This window comes from Meriones unguiculatus, chromosome 1 (genome assembly GCF_030254825.1).
Source record: "Meriones unguiculatus strain TT.TT164.6M chromosome 1, Bangor_MerUng_6.1, whole genome shotgun sequence".
Classification (NCBI taxonomy): domain Eukaryota; kingdom Metazoa; phylum Chordata; class Mammalia; order Rodentia; family Muridae; genus Meriones; species Meriones unguiculatus.
Genome location: NC_083349.1, coordinates 123,949,841 through 123,975,025, shown reverse-complemented (window position 1 = coordinate 123,975,025; position 25,185 = coordinate 123,949,841). Strand labels below are relative to the sequence as shown.

Genomic DNA, 25,185 nt, shown 5'->3' with positions numbered 1-25,185 from the left:
CTTTGTCAAGATGTGTTTCCACACAGACTTCATCTTGAAGCAACTGCACAGTTATGGGCAGGCCATGGGTGTTCCTCAGACTAGAGGGAGGAACAGGTGCATTTCGTTTCATAGACTCTGTTACAGCCCTGAGCTCAGTGTCTTGATGGAGGTAGGACCTAATCACCAGTAAACTCAGTGAGGTGGCTCTGAAGGAACAGCCAGTGAAGGCTGCGGAGGGGCAGTAGTGGTCGCTCTCTCTCTTCCTGTCTGTGGGTTCAGCGTTACCCTGAAAGACTCATGCAGTGAAGCTTTGGCTCCAGTTGGGGGTGCTAGTGAGAGGTCCCTGGTTCATGAGGACACCAATCTCATCAGTGGATTGAGCAACCCTCTGCTTCTGGATGGCCTGTTAGGAGGTGGGGCGTAACTTGAAGGAAGCAGGTCACAGGGGCATGCCTGTACATCCTGTCCCTGGATCCTTCCTCCCCCTGCCTCCATGAGGTGAGCATCTCCGCCCCCTCTTCCACGCTCTCTCCACCGTGGTGTTCTGCCTCCACCACAGGTCCAGAAGCGACAGAACTAGCCCGCCACAGACTGAAGACCCCCAAAACCCAGAGTCAGGATAAGCCTGTCTCCTTTTATTGTCAGATATTTCGTCACAGTAACAAAAGCTCACTAACACTCTCCCAAGCCCCTACTCCTCCATGAACATGGGACCCGAACAGAAGAGCGCCCCTTCAGAGCCACTGCTGATCATGCCGCCCCCAACCTTCCGGAAGACCGAAGCCCCTGACAGTCAAGACTGTGCCACTAGAGACCACCAGAGGGGGCTGTTGGCCTGCGTGAGCAAAGGCCTGTGAGAGGCGTTTGGCAAGTTTCCTCTCTGTAGTCTAAAGGACAGACCAGAGAAACTGGATCTAAAAACAAAACAACAACAACAAAACAAAAACCTGGAGGGTGGGTGTTACAGCTCTAGAATCCGAGGTAGCAACATGGTACTCATTATATAGAAGACACAGGAACACATTTGCACATTTGTATTGTAAAGAAGCTTTGTTTGTTTGTTTGTTTTGAGATGGGTCTCACTATATAGACCAGGCTGGCCTCAAACTCACAGAGATAGGCCTGCCTCTGCCCCTGGAGTGCACCACCAAAACCATAGCAGCCATAGTCATCTTCAAAGGTAGACTGCTGGGACTTTCTCATGCATGTGGCATGTGAGGTAAGCATGGATACGGGAATAAGAGAACAGAAAAGAAATCCCTGCCTCCCACCTACCGGATCACAGGTATGCACCACCAAAAAAAAAAAGAGAGAGAGAGAGAGAGAGAGAGAGAGAGAGAGAGAGAGAGAGAGTAGGGATGAAGAGATGGCCCCATGGTTAAGAATACTGGCTGCTCATCTGTAAGACTCAGGTTCACTTCCCAGCATCCATGTGACAGAGTACAACTGTCTGTAACTACACTTCCAGGGGATGCAATGCCTGCTCCAGACCTCTGTGCGTGGGGTGCATATTCAAGCAAAGCACTCAGACACATAACATGAAATAGAATCATTTAGAAATCTAGAAAAGCAAATAGAAATCTAGGAGGCAAGAGAATGACATTCTCCTGTGTGACTGCGGGGTCCAAAGTGAGGGGCCATCCTGGGCTCCTTTGGGATGGAGGATTAACCCCCATGGAAGTGGAGAAGGGCCGTGCCACCTCCCTGCCAGCAGCTGCCACCAAGCAGCTGCCCACTCCTTCCCTCAGCCAGGAGAACCCCCCGTCAGAGGGAGGTCAGTCAAATTCATCTCTGATCCCCAGTGCTTAGCATAATGCCAGAGACACGGGAGAACAACAGGTGCTCATAGTTACTACAGACTAAACTCCCTGAGACGGAGGCGCCATCGCCAGGGCTTAAACGGATGCCCTTCCCAGGTCGTCGCTGGAACACCCAGGCCACAGGTGCTCAGCCTCCACATATGAGCTAGAGGCCAGGCAGGCAAACCAGATGGAAGGGGGGACTCGCTCCCAACGCCTCCTTGCCTTGCCCAGTATCCTGCAAAACACAGAGACAAGAGCGAGACCCCTGACAACCGCTGCAGCCCCAACTTTGCAGCTCAAGCTCAGTGGCTTTGCTTTTGACTGCAGGGTCTGGAAGAGTCCTGATTGCCCATTACCATGACAACCAGAGCTTGCCATCAAGGCAGCTACTATTCAGACTTCCATTCAGAGGCCGGTGCAATGGAGGACCTGCTGAATTATGGTTCTGATGCCACCCAAGTGCAAACGAACTCCCTGAGAAGTGGCCACATGGAGAGCAGGTTAAACCAACCGGAAGTAGACTGTGATCCTCTCAAGGGGGAGAAGACGCTGCTTCAGGGACTTTGTAAGATCATAGATGCCAGCTAATGGTGGTGGCTTAGCCAAGGTGGACAGCACAGCCAGAGTCAGGACCCTGCTCTCAGGCTGGGAGAGGGCCCCAGGAAAGCACAGACCTCCTAGTAAAACCACCTACGATTCCAACACAGACTAGCTCTGGGCTGCCAAGTCCTTGGGCTCTGTGAGCCTCAGGGTACTTGTCTCTCACATGGGGACCACAGAACGTACTCCGTGATGTCACAGAGTGGCAATTAGATTACAGAGTGGCCAGAGGACCATAGCCCTCAGTTAAGACCGAATCTAAAACATACAGCACATGGTTACTTTAGGCAAGTCACCTCTCTCTGTGCTCCTGACTTGTTATCCAGGGCTCCGGGATTAGCTAGCTATGCAGTAAGCCGTACATGACTTGGTAAATGTACACTGTACCTTCAGGGGTCAGTCAACCGTGTGGATTCCAGGGAGAAACTCAGGTCACCAGGCTTGGCAGCAGGCACCTTCACCTACCTGCTGAGCCGCCTCACCAGCCAGCCCCTGCCTGTCCTGTGAGTAAGCATTCTGGGTCATCCATGTCTGTGTTCCCCTCAACTTATCCCACGTGATTCACAAATGGTGTGGAGCTGAGCGAAACTGAAGATATGGAGGAGAGTGTATTTGTTCAAACAGACTGTTGTTTTGCTTTGGTTTTTTTTTTTTTATTTTGTTTTTGTTTTTTTGCCTACTGGATTCATTCGGGTGTAAGTTTATTTTCAGTTTAAGTAATCAAAATGTACTTGTGTAAGTATTCTTAAGTGTATTAAAAATAACTTCCAGTGGGTTTCTGGCCTTCTCTCATTCCTCTGTGCCCAAGGTGAGCATGGTGATGAATGCCTATAATCCTAGTACACATACACCTGTGATCTCACCAGTTGGAAGATAGTGGCAGGAGGATTATGAGTTCAAGGCCAGCCTGGGGTACTCTGTCTCAAAAAATAAGTAAAAACTCTCACAAAATCAAATGCACAAACAAACAAACAAACAAGCCTTAAGCCAGCTGGACTGTCAACTAAAGCAGGTACTGACAAATGGTACATGGCTGTGTTCCAATAAAACTTTATTTACAAAATAGTAGGTCCCGGTTTTCACTTGCAGGCTGTACCTGCTAACCCTTGAGCCATGGTCTGTGTTCAGGTCTAAATATTCCTGTCTTCTGAGACACACTCAGCTTGGACTACTTCAGCGACTTCCCACAGACTGGGTAGCTTCTCCAGCAGTCTCGGTTCCAGAGGCTGAGCTGCCTGCACATCTGGACGGTGGGACCCGGTCAGCACAGAGACTTCCTGCTGCTTCCTCACAGGGCCGACAGAGGAGCAGGAGAGAGCATGCTCTTGGTGTCCTCCTTCATGCCCTCGATCATCCCTAATAACACCCCAAAACCCAAATCCCCATCTTCCTACATTATGCACTGATGGTTCCCTTGGGTGGACACAAACGCTCACTCCTTGAGACACTCCTATGAATACTTATGGTGAAAAACCTGCCCTTCAAAAGATGGTGTGAGAGCCAGCCGACTGGCTCAGCAGGCAGAAGCAGGTGACCGCAGTTCCAGCCTTAGAACCCACATAAAGGGAGGAGGAGAGAGCCGGCTTCATAAAGCAGTCCTCTGACCTCCGCTTGTATACAGTGGTGTGCCCGCGCCTGCCTTCACACCCACGTTACAGACACACAGTACTAATACATTAAAAAAAAAAAAAATGAAGGTTACATTTTTATTTTTTGTAATTTAGATATTGTAGTTGTAACATTAATATAGATATCAAATTATAAGTAAATAAACAAACAAACAAACCTTAAACGAGGCATGAGGGATCACAGGCAGGCCTGTAATTCAGGAGGCTAGTTCAGGAGGATTTCAAGTTCAAGGCCAGCCTGGGCTATGTAGTAAAATCCTGCCTTACTCGCCGCACCCAAGAGACCCAAACTACCCTTGCTGGGCTAAGAAGTGGACAAAGTTATGGATCCAGAGGGCGGCTCTGACGGAAGGGAAGGCTCTCGTATTTCCTCAGCCTCCATAGCTGCTGTCCTTTTTGATGCCCTTTTGTCCCCGGCACTCACTCTTTAACTGTGTTGGGCCCTGAGTGGAGAGAGGGTGTCATTTTGATTTCCTCTATAGCTGGAAAGGACAGGAGGGTACATGAGCCAGCAGGTAGCAGAGAGACCACCCTGCTAGACAGACAGAGAGACAGACAATCAACAAGAAATGATCTAAGGGAATGTAGGAAGACACATTCGCTTCTCTTGGTATTCAGAAAATTTTGTCACTATCGCTATCATTAATTTTTCACCAAAATATTATGACAAGGTCTCAGATTTTCCTTTCTAAGAACGTTTTAGACTAAGCCTGTTATGAAACTTACTCATGCCTCAAGGACCCAGCGAGCTGGAGGTGGGGAGCTCAGAACAGCAAGCTCTCCATGAACTGGAGGAGGTTATCATCCCTTTAATAAGTCAACGTCTGTAAAGGGAGAGCAGGCAGGCAGCCTCCTGGGTCAGCTAGACGGAGCATCCACGCTTGGTGGAATTAGCTATTTTTCTCATTGCTGTGCTAAAACACCCCGACCAAGACGACTTAAGGGAGAAGGGTTTTATTTTAGCTCACAGCTCAAGGTGGGGAGCCACAGCAGGAGGAGCCAGTCACATGGCATCCACAACTGAGAAGCAGAGGCGATGAATGCCACCCATGCCACCCGACTTTCTCCGCTGATCCCCCAGCCCAGGGCCTGGCCCCGCCCACCATTAGGATGCATCTTGTTGCATCATTTACAGTAAGGCCCCAGGGGCACCCATCTTCCAGGTGGTTCTAGATTCTGTCAGGTTGACAACAGCCGCCATCATGCCGGTGGAGAAAGGGGGCATTGCCAGGGACACAGTTCACAGGCATTAATGAGTAACCTCAGAGGAGCCTAGCCCGGCAACTTGATTTAATAGTTAATGAGTTACAAGTCAAAGCACCAAGACTCTTTTTAATACTTAAGCCCAGAGCTTTAACTGGAGGCCTCTATTCCTCTGAGCCGATTAACACAGCAGTCAATTCTCAGATCTCTAACGAGACCAGGAATTCCTCACCTCTGCCGCTTTCTGGGGCAGCATGGCCGGCTGTGTCTAGAACTGAGCTTCTGGGCAGGTCAGTTTCCACACTGATGCTGCTCTTCACAGTGGGATGATTGAGCTTCACGCGGGACACTAGTTTCTGCCCCATGCTCTATAGCCCGTGGCATCACCAAGGCTCACTTTCGTGATAAATATTATGTATCATCAACTGCCAAATTGACCTAGCCTGTCCCTTTCCCTCACCCCCCTCTTGTCTGGCCTAGACAGTTTCCTCCAGTGGTCAGCAGTGGCGCCTAGATCCTGTGCAGCTTCCAAATCTCCCACTGCGTGGTGGGTGGTGGGAAGATGAGGGACAGGCCTGCCAGGAGAAGGAGACACGCAGGAAGGTGATAACTGCAGAGACTACCACGCGCACCTAGTGCTTGTCGTATGCAGAGAGCCTCTTCTGAGGCTCAGAGCCAGTGGAAGGGATAGCCTTCCCACATGAGGGAGCCTAGCCTAGCCTATGGTCAGGCCTCACTCCTGAGCCCAGGAGCCCAGGAGCCCAGGAGCCCAGGAGCCCAGGAGCCCAGGAGCCCAGGAGCCCAGGAGCCCAGCTTCTTGCCTGCTTCACCACTCAAATACCATCCATTAGCAATTCCTGCCTACCCCATCCCATTCCACCAACCCCATCCTACCCTACCCTGAGCTCCCAAGGAGAATTCCAGGAAGAGAACTTCACATGCATACCAGCATAATGAAAGTACGTAAGCCCGCGTACTTTCACGAGGCGTGGGTGACACCCGTGCCCTATGTAAAGGCCATTTACTGGCCGCTCTGGCCCCATGTCTCCAGCTCCCCATACATAGCAGGAGTCAATGCCTCTGTCCCTGTCATCTGGCTGTCCTCAGATATCAGCTTTCCACCCTCGGGAAGGGAGTGAGACGGGTCATTTGAGAGTGTCCCTCCCTGTCCCTCACAACTCCTTTGTCTTCATTTCAACGGGGTCTCAGGTAACACGCTGAGCGGATGCTTCACCGGACACCCTGCCATCACCTGTGGCTTGAGCCAGAAGCTCTGCAGGGTCTAAGCAAGGAGCCATGGAGAGCAGCCAGTACAGAAGCACAGATTTCCAGTCTCACTCACGTATTCAAGCAGGCTACAGAGCATTCTTGCGTGACTGCCTATTGTCAGAGGGTTTGCTTATGTGTTTGTTGGTTTGTTTGTGGTTTTTGTTTTGTTTTATCTTCAACGGGCTCAATTAACCATGATCTAGACCTGCCAACACCGAGGACTTAGGGATATCTTATTTCTAAGTACTGCAAAGGAGCCCCGTGCATGTTTTCTTGGATTTGCATGGGTTTTCTTAGTAAAGAGTGCTGACTTTCCCTTCCATTTCTCAGTCCCTGTCTCAGGGATGCAACCATGAAACCAAACAGGAATACGTGGACACTCTGAAAGAGACAATAGCAACCACACAGGATACAGCTGTTCAAATATATCAACACTAGTTAATAACATCGATGACCTCTCAAGTAATTCAGTAGACATCAAAAGAGGAAACAGGGATGGAAGATGGGGATACAGCTCAGTTTAGTAGAGTGCTTGCCTATGCTTGAAGCCCTGGGTTTGATCCCGGACACCACATGAATGCAGCATGGTGGTGCATGCCTGTAGTCCCAGCACTTGGGAGGCAGAGAAACAGAAGTTCAAGGTCATCTTAGGATACACAGTGAGTTCAAGGCCAGTCTGGACTACATGAGACCATATATGTATACATACATATATGTGTGTGTATATATACAGTCTCACCTTACATAAACACATATGCATACACATACACGACTGTCTCACTGTCAGCTGAATACGAATACTATCTACTCATGGTGCTGGGGATTGAACCAAGGCCATATGCACTATTTGGCTGCGCATCCACTGTGCTTATCATTCCCAGCTTGTGGTGGTCATCAGTAGGGGAAGTTCTGGGCAGGCAGAGTATAACTGAGGTCCTTGTAGAGAGGGAACTTGAGCAGGACTTTGAGAGGTGGGCAGGTTTGTCTGTCCACTGCAATGGACCTGGTCTACACGCTTTGGCAGAGAAGGGACTGGCTTCATCATCAGATGCCAGACAGACCATTCACCCACCCACTGGTCCCTCCAGAAGATAGCATCAGTGGTAGCTCTTTCCTAAAGCTATTGGCATGTGTGTGTGTGTGTGTGTGTGTGTGTGTGTGTGTGTGTGTCCTGGGAACCACACCCAAGCCTTGAGCATGCTAAGCAAGAAGCTGCACATAAATTACTGCACCCCAAACCTGGTGGCTCTCCTGCCTCAGCCTCCCAAGCGCTGAGACACACCATCACACCCAGTGAATCAGTTTACTGAAAGGCTCTTCTAGGCTGGAAATTAGGTACTGTCCCAGTTAGGTTTCTCTCTTGCAGTGATTAAATCCATGACCAAGAGCAACTTGGGAGAAAGAAGGGTTTATTTCGCTTACACATCCCAGGTCATAGTTCATCACTGAAAAAAAAGTCAGGGTAGGAACAGGGAGGCTGGAACTGAAGCAGAGGCCATGGAGGAACACTGGTAACTGGTCCTCCTCATGGCTTCCTCAGTGTATTTTCTTCTACCTCCCAGGTCCACATCAATCATTAATTAATAAAATGCCCCACAGACTTGCCTACAGTCTAATGAAGGCATTTTCATAAGTGAGGTTTCTTCCTCCCAGATAAACCAGTTCATGCCGGGTTGGCAAAAAACCAGCACAGGTTCTTGACTTCCGAGAATTAATCAGAAAGCCCTCAAGCTGGACCTCACCCTGCACCCACTGTCACCAGCAACTGCCCATAATCACTATAGAAAGATGTCTAGGTATGAGGCCCAGCCTGGTGGGATTAATAGCCTAAAGAATATTCAACAACAAGAGTAAACTTTCGTGTAAGAGATAGGCTTTAGGTGACAATGATTATCTGTTTAGTGTTCACTGTAATAAAATGCCCCACTGTGGGGCTAATGTAGATATTAACAAGATATGAATGTGGAAAGTATTGGTCCACATGAGCACTCTCTTACCTTTTGTATAATTTATCATTTTGACTTAACCCCAGCACTCAAGAGGCAGAGGCAGGGGGATTTCTGTGAGTTTGAGGTTAGCCTCCTTTACATAATGAGTTCCAAAGTTACAGAGTTACAAAGTGAGACCCTGTCTCAAACAGAACAAAAGTCTCCAGGTGGCTGTGAGGTTCCTGTCTGCACCTTTAGCTCCTATATTTATTCTTCAAGATTCTTGGGTCTAACTCTGGGGGATCTTGGAGGCTGTCTGCTAGCTCAGTATCAGTGTGGGTACTGTTGTGTTTGGTTTTGAGAGGGTCTCACCTAGTTCAGACTAGCCTCTCAAACGTGCTATGCATAGCTAGAGATGACCCTGAACTCCTAATTCCCCTGCCTCGACTTCTGGAATGCTGGGGTAACAAGCATGCATTGATTCTCCACTCAGTGTGGGTCTTCCAGCCTCTATCCCAGAAGCCAGGACTCCAAATGTGGCTGACATTATACGTGATCTCAGAAAGAACACAGGCTTTGGCATGGCTCCTGTGCAAGCATAGCTAAGGAGACAAGTCTGGGGAAACAGTTGAAGTCAAGAGTGGCCAGAAAAATTTGGCTGCTCTGGAGAACACAGGAGCTCCGGCTATATTTAAACTCTGAGTCACATGATTTGGGCAGGAGTAAAACATGTTTTCTTTTAAATGATTAAACTGAGTTGAACTTCGTTCAAGAAAAGTTTCTTTCCCTCTGAGTTTTTTTTCCCCAGGCTTGAAGAGTTTCGAGATTTGTTTTCATAACAGGAAAACTTATGTCAGTAATCTTTAACCTAGACAGGTGTATGTACTTTGAATACCCCAATGTCACCAAGACATGCATTTGGCCCATCCGTGACATCTGGATGACCAAGAAATCCCATTAAAAAAGCGAAAAGGAAGGGCTGCTGAAAACACTTGCTCCTCTCTAGTTCCCTTGGTGATACAAACACACCGACATAGATTTGGGCTCGTATTCATCCCACTGCCATGAGCGTAGGTCTTTAACGTCTACCCCAGCGGTGATGAAAATAGTAAAATTTCATCCCACAGTTGGGAGAGGTTAGCCCAAAATTCCACCTTCACAATGGGTCTGCCAGTATGGATCAGGGTTATTGGCAAGTCAAACCCAGAGAAAGCTAAACTCAGGATAGTTAATTCACCCAGCCTTGGAAAGTGCTGGAAGAGAAGCAGGGAAAGAACCCGCCTGTGGTGAGGACTCAGACTCCAGAGTTGGGACCTTTCCTACTGTTAGATGACATTAGTTTACTTAAAAATCAGAGCCTTGCTCATTTTAAGTAGCCAGTGACCAAAGGCTAGAATTATGATCAGTAAGTAGCCCTCTTGCCCGCCCCTCTCCACAGACACTCTTAGGAGGAGGCATTGTTTTTGTTTCCCTAAACCGATTACTGTTGGGGGGCAGAAGTTCCAGAGATTAGTCTCTGGTGTGTGTGTGTGTGTGTGTGTGTGTGTGTGTGAGAGAGAGAGAGAGAGAGAGAGAGAGAGAGAGCCTGCTGGTGGGTGTGTACCTTGGTTCTAGTAGGGTCCCATTCCCTCCTGTTCTGTCTGAGGTGACTGCCTTGTCTGAGGCAATCTAAACGTGAGAGGGCCATTGAGTGGCAGGCTGGTTGCTAATTCCACTAAAATATTTCTGCTTCCTTTCCGAGGCTCTGAGAGATTAAAAAAAAAAAAAAAAAAAAAAAAAAAACGTCTGCTCCTCTAACTCTACAGGAGCCAGGCTAAGTCTTCCGTAGGCTCTCTCCAGTACCTCTAACAGCCTCCAGGTAAGCGCCCCACAGAAGCACCAATCAGCCGAGCAGTGTCGCCCCAGGCCTGTAGGAGCCTTAGCGGGGACAGCTTTAGTAACCAGACCTATACCGGAAGAAAAGGAAGCCAGAGCCTGCGGCGAACCGGCTAGAGGGACCCCCATCGGAGGCCAGGCAAGGGTGAGAAGGAAGACCGTCTCTCCGCCTCGAAATTCACCCTGTCCCGCCCCGGGGTCGCGCCTTCCACCACCCAACCGTCCCAGGTTCCGGCGCAGCCTTCCCTCCCAGGTTCACGCGCCCACCCTGGAGATTTAGCTCCCAGCCCGGAGTCTCCGTCCAGGGACACGCCTCTCCGCCGGCCCCGCCCAGGACCCGGGTACACGCCCCTCGACCCGCGCTCCGGCTGGCCACCCCGAAGCGCTGCCTCCCCTGGACGTTCTCTCGCTCTCACCCATCCCTGGTTCTCCTTTCCTGCCCCCATCCCCGCCCTCTTTGCCTCCGCTCTCCAGACCTCTACCGCAAGCCCCAGCGACCCCCTCTCCCCCCACACTGCCCTCCAGTCCTGACCCCCGATGTTCCCCTTCCCCGATGTTCGCCTTCGTCTCTGTGGCAAGCGTTCCAGTCTTTCACCCCAGCCCTCTTCATCTGGTCCCCTGCTCCCCTCGCCCCCAACATTACTCCCACCCATGCTCCGTGAGGCCCCCCCAAACTTTCCCCAAGCTGACCCTCACACCCTGATTTCCCTCCCACCGATCCACCTACCCCGCGCCCTTTAAGGCTCCCGTCCAAGGCTCTCCCGGTTCTGCCTCCCTCCGGCACCACCCCATCCCGACCTCCCACCTCCTGAGGGTCTGTGGGCCAGGCACCCCCACCCTCGCCTCCTCCCTCGGGTATCACCTTCCTCATTTTCTTTCCGTCCCTGGCGCTCCCCCCGCCCCACCGCGTCCTTCATCTCCACCACCGCACCCCGCGAAGCTACCCCCCACCCTCTCACTCTCCCCCTGAGAATCCCCCCATCTCCCCATCAGCCTCTACCTCATCCCGTCTCCCAGCTCACCCTTGCCTCCCGGTCTCTCCCAGCCCCGCGGCCCTCGTGCCCCACCCCCTCGCCCATCCCTTCATCGCACCCCCCGCCCTTCAGTCCTCCCGGATCCCCCCTCGCTGCTCCCCCGCCCCGTCCGGCCCGCCGCGCTCCCGCCCTGGTCCGGCCTGGCTCCGGGCTGCGCGCTCCGGCCCGGGTGCGCGCCATGGGCAGCGGCAGCAGCCGGAGCGGCCGGATCCCGAGGCGGCGGCGCAGCCCCGACCGGCGCCAGGCGGGCCCGGGAGAGACGGTCTCGGAGGGCGGCACGGCTGAGCAGGCCGGGGCGGCAGCGGCGCCGGAGGAGACCCGCCGTGACCCCCGCCCCGCGACGCCCCCCGGCGGCCGAGAGGAGACCCTGCGCCTGCTGGACCAGTTGCTGGCTGAGTCGGAGGCCTGGGGGGCCCAGGAGCCAACCCCGCGGAGCCCCGCCCGGCTCCCGCCCGCGGTGAGTGTGGACGCCTGTCCCTCCGCTCATCCATCCGCACCCCCAGTGTCTCCCCACCCAGGCCTCCCTCCCTCCTCGGCGCCTCTGTCCCCAACTCACCCTGAGTGCCTGCCCCAGTCCGTCCTGGGGCGTGTGTCCGTTCCGTACCCCCACCCCTGCATACTCTCACTCTGCCTCCTGGGTGGGAGCCCGCTACTGTCTCTCTTTCGGGGTGACTTACAGAGACAGTCTTAAAGGAGCAAGTACAAACGGCACTTGGCAGAAACATCTAGAACTTTTCTTCTGGCCCAGGGCTCGCCTTCCCTTCCCAGTGGGGCTGCATGCAATCCAGCTGCAGCATCTCTGAAACCCAGGTGGGAATTGACCAGCAGGGCCTCCGCCTTGGCCAAGGGGACGCGGTGGAAGGAGGCGATAAGTAGATGCACCACCTGCAAAACAGTGGTTGGAAAACGCCCTGCCGAGTCGGACACGTCCGGATCTTTGGCTGGTCAGGCAATTCCCAAATTGCAAGCTATTTTTAAAGATGCTCTGATTCTTTTAGCTTCCTTATTCTCTCTTGCTGAACACTTGTAATAACAACCCCGCTGTTCTAGAAAAATAATGAAAAACCAACGCTCTGGTTTGGCACGTCTTTGCTGCTGAGAACGGGTCTTAGCGGCTCCTGGCTGAAGAGGAGGCCAAAGGCAGGAAGCTTCCTTGCCGGCCAGCAGCGGTGGAGGGAAAGTCTTCCTGGGCCAGGCTATCAGGCCAGCATCACGGAAAGGCCACTGGGACGCTGGGAAAGCCCCGTGCGGCGCTCTCTCTGTCCCACCCCTCCTCCCCACTGCCCTGTTGGAGTTTATAACAGAACAAATGAGCTTTAGTGAGGACTGAATTATATAATGGGATTCCTCTAAGACTACATCAGCCTGCAGTTATGTAATGCCAACACTGAACAAAACAGTCTAAGGATTTGGGGGAAGAGTTTGACAGAGCAAGGAAACAATTTTTCACTGTCATTTTCAAGCGCTTGGGAAACTTCAAAGATTCGGAAATGAATGGATTTCCCCCTCTATCTGGCTGAGTCTCAGCCTGGAAGAACATCATAGAGACAGGAAGTCCCAGACAGGGGGAAGACAAGCCCAAAGTTCAAGTGTAGAAGGCGCTGCTGAGAAGTCAGTCTGCGGGTCTACAGGAGCGAGAGACAGGCAAGCTTGCAAGGGACAGGGGCCGAGCTGAAGAGTTGAAGAGGAGGAGCTCTGTGCCCTCGCGATACTGGTGGGTAGGGTTAGGTTAGTCAGGTGTAGGCGGAAAAGGTCTTCAGCATCTCTGTCTTGCTGTGTCAGGCGGTGTAGCCTCTATTGAGAATGATGTGGGCATTTGAAGGTGGAAGAGAGCGAGAATTTTGTGTTGTTGGGGAGTTTACTCAACAGCGGGAGGAAGGGGGACTCAGACAGAAGCAAGCCTGGGGCACTGTGACCCACCAGGGCTACTCCTCCTGTCCAACTGACCAAGTCCTGGACCCAGTCGGTAGCAGAGACAGGTGTGAAGAGGTGGGTTCAAGAAATAAATGGTGGTCAGGCGGCGGTGGTGCTCACCTTTAATCCCAGCTCTGAGGAGGCAGAGGCAGGTGGATCTCTGCGAGTTTGAGGCCAGCCTGGACTACAGAATGAGTTCTAGGACAGCCAAGGCCGCACAAACAAAACAAAACAAAACAAAAACTGTCTTGAGAAAAAAAGAAGTGTGAAGGCAGAGCAGTGGTTACTCTTGGGGGGCTCAGGTGTGTTCTCTGTAACATGTTTGTCAGACTAAGGAAGGCATCCCAGAGTCCTAACGGAGTGTCCAGGTCCAGACAGACAGTCAGAAAGTGAGACCCTGCTTTTAAAAACGCTGGGCATGCTGGAACTCGGCCTTCAGGCGGACGTGCTGTGTAGCTTCCCCAAATCTGTAACCGATTCCCTGGGGGCTCCTCATCTCACGGGACTCACCGCTGAGGCAGAAAAGAATCCCATGGTCAAGAATCATCCATGGAAGGAGGCCTTCCTTCAAAATGTTTGAGAGGATGTCTCGCCAAGCAAAAAGGACCCATTGACTAGGCGTGAATACACCATTCCTGTTCCTTTATTAGGAAGGAAAGAGGGAAAAAATTCTTTATATTTACAACCCTCTAACCCTTAGGAAAAGTTTATTTTTCATTTGAAAAATAGTTATTTGTTTTCTGTGCATCAGTGTCTTTGCTTGTATGTATGTCTATCTGTGTGAGGGTGTCAGCTCCCCCGGAACTGGAGTTACAGACCATTGTGAGCTGCCATGTGGGTGCTGGGAATTGAACCCAGGACCTCTGGATGAGCAGACAGTGCTCTGAACCACTGAACCATCTCTCCAGCCCTCTCTTTTTTAAACTTTTGTTTTGTTTTTTTTTGAGACAGGGTTTCTCTGTGTAGCCTTAGCAGTCCTGGATTCGCTTTGTAGACCAGGCTGTCCTCGAACTCAAACTCACTCAAACTGCCTCTGCCTCCCAGAGTGCTGGGACTACAGGTGTGCACCACCGAGCCTAGCTTCTCTCTCTCTTTCTCTGGTTTTAGATAGGAGAATGTCAAGATTAAATGAAAACCCCTTTGAGGGCCTTCATTTAAACACTCTTTAAACACTAGGCTAAGCAGGTCCCGCTCAGCAGTAAGGGGCTTGCCTAGCATATTCAAGGCCTTGCCTCTGAACCTTCACTCCAAAGAAAACAAAACACAAAAAGCAGCCACCGTTGATTGGATACTGATCATGAATATCCCGGAATCATCATCCTGAACATGATGTTACATGCGATGTCGTTATTATTATTTTACTTTTTATTGATTCTTTGTGAATTTCACATCCTGCACCCCAATCCTACTCATCTCCCTGGCCATGTCCATCCTCCACCCTTGGAACCCTCCCCGCAAAACAAACATCTTGTCGTTGAAGCTGTAGCATGCCACAATGTGCCGTATAATATACACGTTTTTTCTGAACATCTTTACTTACAAATGTTCACTGCAGTGAGTCCTGGGTCTGGTTCGAGGCCTCTGGCTTCTGCTGTACCATCCATGCTAGATCCTCACCAGACTCCTCTGACATCCTGCTGCCGCCCTGTGTCATGAGATCCTGCAGCTTTGGATCTGCACCTGCCCCTTCACATGCTCCAGCAGTCCACACATGGGGTAGATGTTAGGGTGACCAGTTCAAAGCCCTGGATCTGGGCCTGGGTGGTAGCTGAGTTGGTCAGCTCGCCAGGTCTCCCAGACCCTATACTGGAGGTTATTTAAAGACAAACAAACAAACAAAAAACCAGTTCTAGAGGGCCAAAGGGATGGCTTGGTGGTTCTGAGTTATTCCTGGCTTTCAGAAGACCTGAGTCGAGTTCCCATCACTCACAACAGGCCACTCAAATTTTCCGTAACTCCCTCCAAGGCCGTGGTTTTCAACCCTCCTAATGCTTCAACTCTTTAATACAGTTCCTCATGCTGTGGTAAATCCCAACCATAAAATTATTTCATAACTGTAATTTTGCTACTCTTATGAATTGTAATGTAAATATCTGATATGCAGGATGTCTGACATAACCCCTGTGAAAGGGTCATTTGACCTCCAGAGAGGATGTGACCCACAGGTTGAGGACCACGGTTCCCAGGGCTCTGATGCCACCTTCTGGCCTCAGCAGGTACTACACTCTGCTCAGATCCAGAGACAGGCACAAATAATTTAAAAAATAACATACAGTTTTAACTAATATTTTAATGAGCACTTAAGTATCAGTCATATTAGTTCTTTCCACGTTCACCCGTATTTTTACTATATTTCATTTTTAAAGACATAATAATTGTACTTATTGATGGAGTACAAGAAAGTGCTTAGATTACAGGTGTGTTCCACCGTGCCTAGCAATTCAGACAGTTTTTGAGGCTGGATTGATTTGTTATGTTTTGGTTTTGCCAAATTGAGAGTTATAAGAAAGATTGAAGGTAAGGCTGATCTTACGAACTCATCTTATTTATGTGTACCTGTGTGTATGTGTGATTCCATTTTGATTTGTCCTACTTGAGCCATCTCATAAACATATCTCCCCCATATGGCATTCTTACATATTTTCAGGGATGTGAGATAGTCTATCAGATTCCTGGCCTTTAAGTCATGGAGCCAACCCCCTCTCCTGGTACTGCTTTGGATTAATTTTTAATCTCATGACCACATGAAGTGCCCAAGGCCAAAATCCTATCCCAGAGTCACAAGAACTTGAGTATCAGTGGTATTATGTGGGATATTAAAAACTTCAAGCTCCGCACAGTGCAAAAACTGAGTAAACGTACAGGTTTGAATTAGTGTTTTTGTTTGTTTGTTTTGTTTTTTTTAAAACGGTTTCTCTCTATGACCTTGGCTGTCCTGGACTCACTTTGTAGACCAGGCTGGCCTCGAACTCATCTACCTCTCCTCCCAGAGCGCAGGGATTCTAGGCGTGCACCACCTCCTCTTTAGTGATTCTGAAGGACAGTCGGTGGTCTCTTCCTGGGTAAAATGAGCCATGTATCACCGATTCATCTATGGAGGGTAGGGTCAGGGAACTGAAGTGTCCCCTCAGTTTCAGATGTTTGTCACGGTGCCATGCTGGGGAAGGGTCACTGGACCATCGCAGTCCCAGAGTAGGCTGCACTGGTGACACTGGAGAGCACTTTTAGAGAAGCAATCGGTTCAGTACCCAAACCATCCAGTCAGTGCTTTCAGGGCTGGGTAGCAACTGTTACCTTCCTCCTCTGCCTTGTAAACCCAGGTCAGTGGTGACCTAGGGAAGCCACAGAGAGGATTGCTGCCACTGTGTGTGTGCGTGTGTGAGTGTGCGTGTGTGAGTGTGCGTGCGTGTGTGAGTGTGCGTGCGTGTGTGAGTGTGCGTGCGTGTGTGTGCGTGCGTGTGTGAGTGTGCGTGCGTGTGTGAGTGTGCGTGCGTGTGTGAGTGTGCGTGCGTGTGTGAGTGTGCGTGCGTGTGTGAGTGTGCGTGCGTGTGTGTGGTTTAAATACTCACAAGCCTGTGATGAACAGCGATACCTTCTCCTGGGCCTGAATGACATCCTGCCTGCTGCTTTCGCAAAGTTCCGGATTTGCCGTAGCCAAGGGGGAGGGGATGGGGGGAGGGTCTTGTCGGCTGCCACCAGCCAAGACTTTAGGGTGATGATCATGGCTTGCACTGCTATAAAATCTTAGAGGAGGAAGCCGTAGAAAGGAGCTCACAGCTGCACAGCAGACTCACAGGAAGGACTTGAAACAAAGAGGGTTACTCTGTATAGCCTTGGCTGTCCTGGACTCGCTTTGTAGACTAGGCTGGCCTCGAACTCAGAGAGATTTGCCTGCCTCTGCCTCTTTGAGTGCTGGGATTAAAGGTGTGCACCACTGTGCCCACCAGAAACAATTTTATTTTTATTTTTTTAAAGATTTATTTATTTATTTTATGTATGTGAGTGACAGACGAGGGCACCAGATCACTTTATAGATGGTTGTGAGCCACCATGTGGTTACTGGGAATTGAACTCAGGACCTCCAGAAGAGCAAACAGTGCTCTTAACCACTGAGCCAGCTCTCCAGCCCCCAGAAACAATTTTAAATGGAAAGAAAACCGAAGGGCAAATCCTCCTCTGCGATCTTAGAGGCAGGATTCTGAAAGATCAACCGTAGGATACTAGGAATAAGATTTTAAGAAGCCAGATGTGCTAGGGGTGGGGAGGCCCAGATGGCCTTGCTCCTTCCACGGGGGTCCCAGCTCTGTTAGGGTCCAGAATGAAAGCTCATGTGCCTCGCTTGCTATTGGCATCTGGTGGTGGTTATGGAGGGTTGGAGCCTTCTGGGAAGCCACAAGGGACATCTCCCAAGAGGCTACCCCGACCCTGACCGCCAGGCTGGGAGACCAGTGCCCTCTGGTGGTGAAGAGCAGAGCCTGACTGGCAAAATCCTGAAAACATCCCCCTGGTGGGTTAGGTACTGGAGGTCCCTTGATGCTTTTCTGTCTGTAATGTGTTCAAGTTTCCACAGTAAACAAACAAACAAATAAATATTAAAAACCAACCAAGCTAGGATTCAGAGGAAGATAATTCGTAAAGAAGGCAACACGTGAACACGTGGGAGTAAACAGGAGTGCAACTGACAGCGTGGGTGGACCTCACCATCCCTGCGCCCAGGGGAAGATGCCAGGTGGCAGAGAGCACACGCTGAGGCTTCCATTCCTCCGGATAGCATCTGCAGGGGCAGAGCAGATGGGGAGTTGCCGGGGGAGGGGCAGGGAACGAGGGAGGAAGCAGGGGCAGGGGTGAGAACACGCCTGTGTAGGAGGGAGTCGCTGTGATGTTGCTTATGCCCCCGGGTTAGTGGGTGTGGATGCATATCTACCCGCGTCCATTCAGAATGAATGAAGTCGTGTTCTTCAACCATCTGCAGTGTCTGATAGCAACTGTATATATAATAGATTTGTGCACAGGTACACATTATACACACAGAGCTGCTCGATATGGGAGAACACTCCATGAAAGAAGCAGGGTGCATTTGGAAAAGTGAGGTAGGCAGTAAATAGTAGCCTTCGAAACCTTACACACAGGTGCACATATCTATAAGCATATATATATAAAATGCACCCTTACAAACAAACACATACACACTTGTAAGAGTCAAAGGAGACTCTTAGAGTCTTAGAGTCAGAGAGAGGAGTCCTTTTCAGCTCCTCAGTTTTCTGTTTCTTGCATGGCTGTGCCGCTTTTCTAATGACTTCCTGGGATGGTGAGGGGAGGTACGCCTTCTCCTACCCTAGAGTGGATACTAGCAAGCACATGCAGACCTTGAGCTTAGCACAGTCCCCAAGGCGCCAGCGCGGGCTCTGGTTGGTCCAGATGTGAGTGTGAGCAGCTGGATTTCAGTGTGAACAGCTGGTAGCAGGGCATCCAGTGGACTGGAGCAGGAGGTTTTGTCAGGCTGCGTGTTCCAGGAGGGAGCTAATGCATTTCCCATCTGTGAAGGCCATGTTCAAGGTTTAAACAAACTGGCAGGAGAAAGTGCCATGTATAAAAGCACAGGCACAGAGAGACAGAGGTGGAAACTGTACAGATGGGACAAGTGGAAGCCATGAGGGAAACAGCCAGAGCATGCTTCTTTTGCTCCCACTTCTAAGAGCACAGTTCACCTGGCGATAGGGTTTTGTTCCAGCTGCCTCCAGGGAAGGTTGTGACCCCATTATCATCAAGCACATATTTCTCTGAGAGGCCAGGTCCAGGGGTGGATGTTGATGCTGGAATCCATCTTGGATCTTGTCACCTGCCTTATCATAGAAACCATAACAAACCTTAAATTCCTAATGAGAGGAGAAGACGCAGAGCAGATGACAGCAAAAGCTGACTCCAACAGAAACAGAACTGAAGAAATAGGTGTCCACATAAGAGGACTTCATTGGAGGGAAAAAACAAAAACAAAAATGGATGCAGGATGGTTAAGTAAAACTTACTGAAAGCTCTAGGGAGGCAGACCGGTGTGAATGTGAGAAAGAAACCTCCTGTACACCCGGAAGGATGGACTTCCAGCAGAAGGTGAGGCCCAGATTAAAGGTGTTTCTTCCCCAGTCTACAGAGCTAGGACAGCCAAGCCTACACAAAGAAACCTGTTGAAATTGAAAAACTAAAACAACAAAAAAGGTATGTCTTCTCGCCTCAAGATCCGGATCAAAGGCAGCACATCTTCCTACCTCAAAGGTCCAGACGAGAAGTGGATTCGCCCACTTCAAACCAAGCAAAAAAAGTCTCTCACGGGTGTGCCCTCCATTTCTGGACTATAGTTCTTTCTAGATGTAGTCAGGTTGACAACCAAAAGTAGCCACCACAACCACTGAGCCACCAACCCCTAGCTAGATGTAAAAAAGAAAAACCAAATGATTTAAAATATCCTTCCTGGAGGCTTGGAGAAGGTCAGTGAGCAGAGTCTGCTGTGCAAACACGAGGACCTGAGTTCGGATCCCCAGCGCCCATGTAAAATCCGGGTATGGTGACACGCACCTAGAACTAGTGACTGAGACGGGGGGTACTGGAGCTCAGTGGCCTGCCAGTTATCGGCTCTTTGAGCTCTGGGTTTAGGGAGAGACCCTTGACTTCAGCCTGTCCTGTCCCTGGAGGCACACGCATGCCGCATACACACTGCACCCCTATCCGCACACATACACCTGTACACACACACATTTTCCCTAGAAAAGGTAAGGGTTGATAAACTGAATATCTGAATTGTTTTTTTAGTTTATTCTGATGGATTCTAGAAATAGAGTTATGAATTCACAACAGCTCTCCCGTCCTTGGCGCTTTCTGACTGTCTCCAGGCCACCACTGAGCAGCCTACTGCTCTCTCACCCATCTCATTCTTAACTCCAGGGGACCAGTCTTTACCTGAGCCTTTGGCCCCAGACGTTTTTTAGGGTCTCCCCCCCAATCTTTGTATCACTATTCCTTCAAGCTGTTACAACAAAATGCTTTAGGCTAGGTTACTAAGCAACGTAAGTATTGCTCTCTAGTTGCTTTTTTTTTTTTTTGGTTGCTTTTCTAAAGCTATTGTTTTAGTTGTTTAAATAAACATACAAATATATACTCAGACAGGTTCTCTCTCTTTTTTTAAAAAAGATTTATCTATTATGTATGCAATGTTTTGTCTGTATGCACACCTGCATGCCAGAAGAGGGCACCAGATCTCATCATAGATCTGTGAGCCACCATGTAGTTGCTGGGAATTGAACTCAGGACCATCTGGAAGAGCAGCCAGGTTCCCCTAACCCCTGAGCCATCTCCCCAGCCCCCAGGTTCTCCCTCTTAAGCCAAGGCTGGCTTGAAAATTAAAGCATTCCTCCTGCCTCAGCCTCCCAAATGCTGGGATTACAGGTGTGTGCCCAGGTTAAACATGAATCCTTAATGAATACTTGCTGAAGGGAGGGCACAAGGCTCTTGAGGGTGGGTGAGATGATCCTAGAGGTGGGAACTCGATGGTCTCAGGCTAGGGACATTGGGACACTGGTGTCCGGAGGTGAGAGACAGAATGCACCCATAACAGGTAGTAGCTGGGAAGCAAAGAGATATGACCTCAGCACCGATGTTTCCTTTATTATTTGTTTGTTTCTCTATCTATGCGTTTTATAATTCTCTCCCACAGCCTCAGTTTTCTTGACTGCAAAATGGGTAACTGGGGCTCCAGAGTTGGAGGGAGGCTTCCCCATTCTCATGTTTATAGACCCTGTGTTAAACATGGTGGCTGTTGTCTCTCCCATAAAGCCAGGGTGTTAATCCATTACACTGTTAACAATTCTTTTGATGCTTTTTCCTGTCTTCCTGCTCAAGGTGTCCCCTGAAAACAAGATTAAGGACAACCCTGAAGACCACTGTGCCTCTGAGTAAGTATAGGGAGGAGATCCATGTCCTCTAGAAGCCTGAAGTGCTTCAGCTCCAGCCGCTTAGTCCTCCAATCTCCACCTTCTCACAAGACAGAGAGGCCCTCAGCGTGGAGAGCTGAGCCCTCAAGGGGAGCCAGGGGCACTGCAGAGCCTAGTCACGGTAGCTCTGACCTGCCTTCCTGGCTTGTTTGCTTGCTTGCTCCCTCCCTTCCTCCTTTCTTTCCTCCTAAATGACCTGGTTTCTCCGTGGCCATTCTAGACTCTTCAGGGCCATTCTAGACTTTTCAGGGCCATTCTAGACTTTTCAGGGCCATTCTAGACTGTTCAGATATACTCAGGTGCCCTGCTATATCCAGTATTTTTTATCTGTAAGGCTGTCCTTTGCTGTAAGGACTTGCTTCACAGCCTAGATGGTGACATTACCACCTGTTGCTCCAAAACAGTCATCAGGAAAATGCACTTAAAACTCCTGATGCCAGGTTGGTCTCTCAGCAGTGGGGAGGCAGAGGCAGAGGGGCAGAGGGGCAGAGGGGCAGAGGGGCAGAGGGGCAGAGGGGCAGAGGGGCAGAGGGGCAGAGGCAGAGACAGTTTCAAGCCAGCCTGGTCTATATAGCAGGTTCCAGGCTAGCCAGGGCTACACAGTGAGACACCGTTTGAAACAAGCAAACAAACCATAACATTAACAAACCTTACCCCAAACTCTGCAGGTGGTGTCTGGGGGCCCTGGACTCTTGCCTTAAAACTCCTCAGGGGGCGGGGAATGCAGCCCAGTGGCAGAGTGCTTGCCTGGCATGTGCTGCTACGGAGATAAAATGGGGGAGGCAGCCAGCCGCCTCAATAGGTAAACACACTTGCCACCAAGTCTGACAACCTAAGTTCAGTCTCCAGAACCCACACGATGGAAGGGAAGAACCTGACCTCTGCCCGCTGTCCTCTGAGAACGCCATGGTACCAGCACATACACACATATGCACATGCCCACATGAACACCGCAGTCAGTAGAGGCTCCCGAGGGATGAGCAGGAAGGGAAGCCACTTCCATTGTTCCAGGCCTGCAAGGCTGCAAACAGCTCACAAGCAGCTGTTCCTGCGCAGCCCCTCCTAAGCGTTCATCTCTGTACTTGACACAGGGCTGTCTTGGGATGCAGTCCTTCCTTCTTACAGAGACTGGGCCAAGGGACACAACTGGTCTAGGGACACGCAGCTACTGTGCATCAAAGCTAGCTGAGATCTGCCCTCCTCCGAAACATTTGGATGCTCCCCTTTGCCCCGTAGACACTGTAGGAAAGGCAAATGCTTTGGCAGCAGGCAGATCTGCAAGCAGGTATACCCCCCTCCTGGACGCTCTTCTTAGAGGGCCAGCCAGGAACCTCGATGGGCCTTGTCCTGCCTCACCCTCATTGCAGGTCTTGGTGGACAAAGTGAGAGCATGAGGGTAGATATGAGTGGAGATGAGCTTGTGTTGGGTAGGGAAGACTGGGATGTCTCCAGAGCTGAGGTTTTTGGTTTGGATGTTAGGATGGACCACTTAAAGACCACTGTGGTTGCCAGAGGAGATGGGGGTTTGAAGGTGATATCCACCTTTGTCTGTGTTTCTCACCCACAGAGGCTCAGACAGCAGCCACAAGAGACCCGAGGCCATCTCCTATGATTACTCCGAAGAGGAGCTGATGGCGAGCATCGAGCAGGAGTACTGCCGCTGAGCTGAGCAGCCCTGGCCACCACTGACCAGGCCTTGCAGGCCTGTGAGCTGGGCTAGAGTCAAAGGGCAGCTTTCCCGACCTATGACCCAGCCAGAGGGGAATTGCTTCTAGAATACAGCTATCTTTCCAAACTGATTTTTTTAAGATTCACAGCCAGAGTCCTGCCGCTGGCCCGGCAGACCAAGACTAAGGGCAAGCAGGTACCAGGCAGGCCGCAGGAGTGTGGGCGCCTCCTCTCACTCTGAGAGGGAGCCTGGCTGGGCGGTTCCACCGAATTCTGAACCTCCTGTCCTTTCTACTTACTCATATTTCAGGTGGGGAAGGGTCAACCCCTCTTGGCATCTGTGCCATCGCCTTCTAGAAGGTTTCACCAAGTTATGTTCTTAGTCTCCACACTAAGACTTCTCCAGAGGGACGCACTTAACTCCATATATGTCAGTTTCCACGTGCACACAAAGGGCCCGAGTGTATGGATGGCAGGCAGATCCTGAGCGTGCAGGACTAGGCGAGTCCCGAGACTGCATTTCTAACAGCAAGGAGCTGCAGCTGACAGGACTCAGGGCCTGAGTTTCGGACTTTCCCTTGGCTTCTCTCTTCCTCATGCTGAAGGCTCCTCCACACCACAGCACAGCAGCCTCCCCTGCTTGGATGTAGGAGGAAGAGAGAGGGCCACAGACTTCTGTGGCATCGCAGGATCACATTAGCTTGTTCTCACTTTCCTCTTTGGGCCCGTTTCTCTCTGGGGGAGAATCCCAGAGGTTCTCTGTGACCTTTCAAGCCCTGTCAGTCTGGCAGCGCTATCTTCTAGTCCTGCCATCTCCCAGCTGCCATTGCGCTTTACCCATCCTACACTGGAGCAGAGAGCAAGCCCACACCTGGACAGGGTTTCATGGCAACTGCTCTCGTTTCCCTTTTGGTTGGCAGGCTGCCTGATGCCATGACCCTCTTTTCCTCCTCTCTGCTTGGGTGGAAGGCAGTCATAATAATGATGCCAAACTTCAAACATTCCCAGTCAACCAACTGGGAAATAGAGAGAGCCTGTGAGGAGGAGGGAAGGCCTGTGAGGGTCCTGTAGGGCCTGGGTCTTGCTCATCACCCAAACAGCTGGCAGAAAGGGTTCACAGATCTCTGAGTGGCACAAGCCTGCATCTCAGCAAACATCAGACCAATTCTACAGGGTTATCGAAGAGCTTAAGGCCTGGCCTGTGTAGTGAGAGTCTGTGTCTGAAAAGGGAATGAGGAAATGGCGGCAGCTTTTGCTGAGGTCAGAGGTCTCAGCTTATGCTGCATCCCTGCCACCCGACCAAGACAGAGGCCTCCCCCAGCACCCTCCCTCACCTGAGAACAGCCGCCAGCCCACGAGTCCTCAGAGCACAACCAGGAGAATCTCGGGAACCAAGGAGGAAGGGTCCCTGGGACCATCCCCACATCCACAGTCCTTTGCTGTCACCTGCGAATGATTCCATGAACTCGTATGACTCGACAAGCGTGCCTGTGCGTTCGCAGCTGGGAGACTTGTTACATTCAGAGCCCACAGCCACGGGGTGTCTACCAACCAGCTGAGCGCTGGGCCAAAACCTCCGGAGCTGGCGACTGTCTCACCGAAGCTCAAAGCACTGCTTTTGATAGGAAAATGAAAGCTGTTTCTATTTTAATAACACAAATATTGCAAATGCTTATTTTAAAAGAGGTTAAAAATGTTATGTTTTTACCCAAGGATGGATGAGGCTTTGAATTTGATGGTGTAAATGTTTACAGCTTTATGTGTTGTGTTCGAAGAGGCACGTTCATCTGATTAAGAGAAAGATGGGGGATAAAAAGAGAGAAAGCCAGGAGCTGTGCATTTCCTGGGGAACCCCTTAATGAGATCAAGGTGCTAAGACAGACAAACAAACGAAGAAAATTGCACAGTAGTTAATGCTCATCAATATGAAGATGAGTGCAAGCTGCTGCCATTGTTCTCAGATCTTAAAAAAAGGGGGGGGGGGCTGAATTCCAGAAAATTCCAGCAGTGGCTCGACAGACCAAGTGTGTGCCAGCTGGTGAGCTGTGGTCCTGGGAGAGTCGGGCTCTGGAGAGGCTGGTCCTGCAAGAGGTGGGGCTGGGGACCACGGCTGCCCACGGGAGCCCTTCCGGCACCGCCCAGGTGCGAGGTTCCCACCCACGTCCCATACTGCACAGCCGCTTCGTGGTTGGCTACCCATGTTTTCCCAGCCATGTGCCCAGCTCTAAGCAGTGTGGGATCGAAGCCCAGCCACAGCATGGGCTGACCCTGGTTCCCATGAGGGGAAGTCTAAGCAAGCA

The 25,185-nt window shown here is 50.7% G+C and overlaps 2 protein-coding genes across 3 annotated transcripts in view; one reads left to right on the top strand and one right to left on the bottom strand.

The window, feature by feature from the left end:
- Positions 1-12,602, bottom strand: part of Rrm2 (ribonucleotide reductase regulatory subunit M2) — a 28,688-nt gene extending 16,086 nt beyond the window's left edge. For both annotated transcript variants that reach the window (XM_060366272.1, XM_021661635.2), the window contains exon 1: positions 11,878-12,602. The gene's annotated coding sequence lies outside the window, so the exon portion shown is untranslated. The remainder of the gene's footprint in view (positions 1-11,877) is intronic.
- On the top strand, positions 10,206-24,634 carry Cys1 (cystin 1). Its single transcript, XM_021661647.2, has 3 exons — positions 10,206-11,778; positions 21,126-21,178; positions 22,785-24,634. Exons 1-3 carry the CDS (start codon positions 11,500-11,502, stop codon positions 22,879-22,881), a joined length of 429 nt encoding a protein of 142 aa, XP_021517322.1. The 5' UTR covers positions 10,206-11,499; the 3' UTR covers positions 22,882-24,634.
- Positions 24,635-25,185: the final 551 nt, after the last annotated feature.

Coding starts and splice junctions, on each gene's coding strand:
- Cys1 (XM_021661647.2), top strand. CDS start 11,500: ATGGGCAGCGGCAGCAGCCGGAGCGGCCGGATCCCGAGGCGGCGGCGC. Junction 11,779..21,125: donor CCGCCCGGCTCCCGCCCGCG/GTGAGTGTGGAC, acceptor TTCCTGCTCAAG/GTGTCCCCTGAAAACAAGAT. Junction 21,179..22,784: donor GAAGACCACTGTGCCTCTGA/GTAAGTATAGGG, acceptor TCTCACCCACAG/AGGCTCAGACAGCAGCCACA.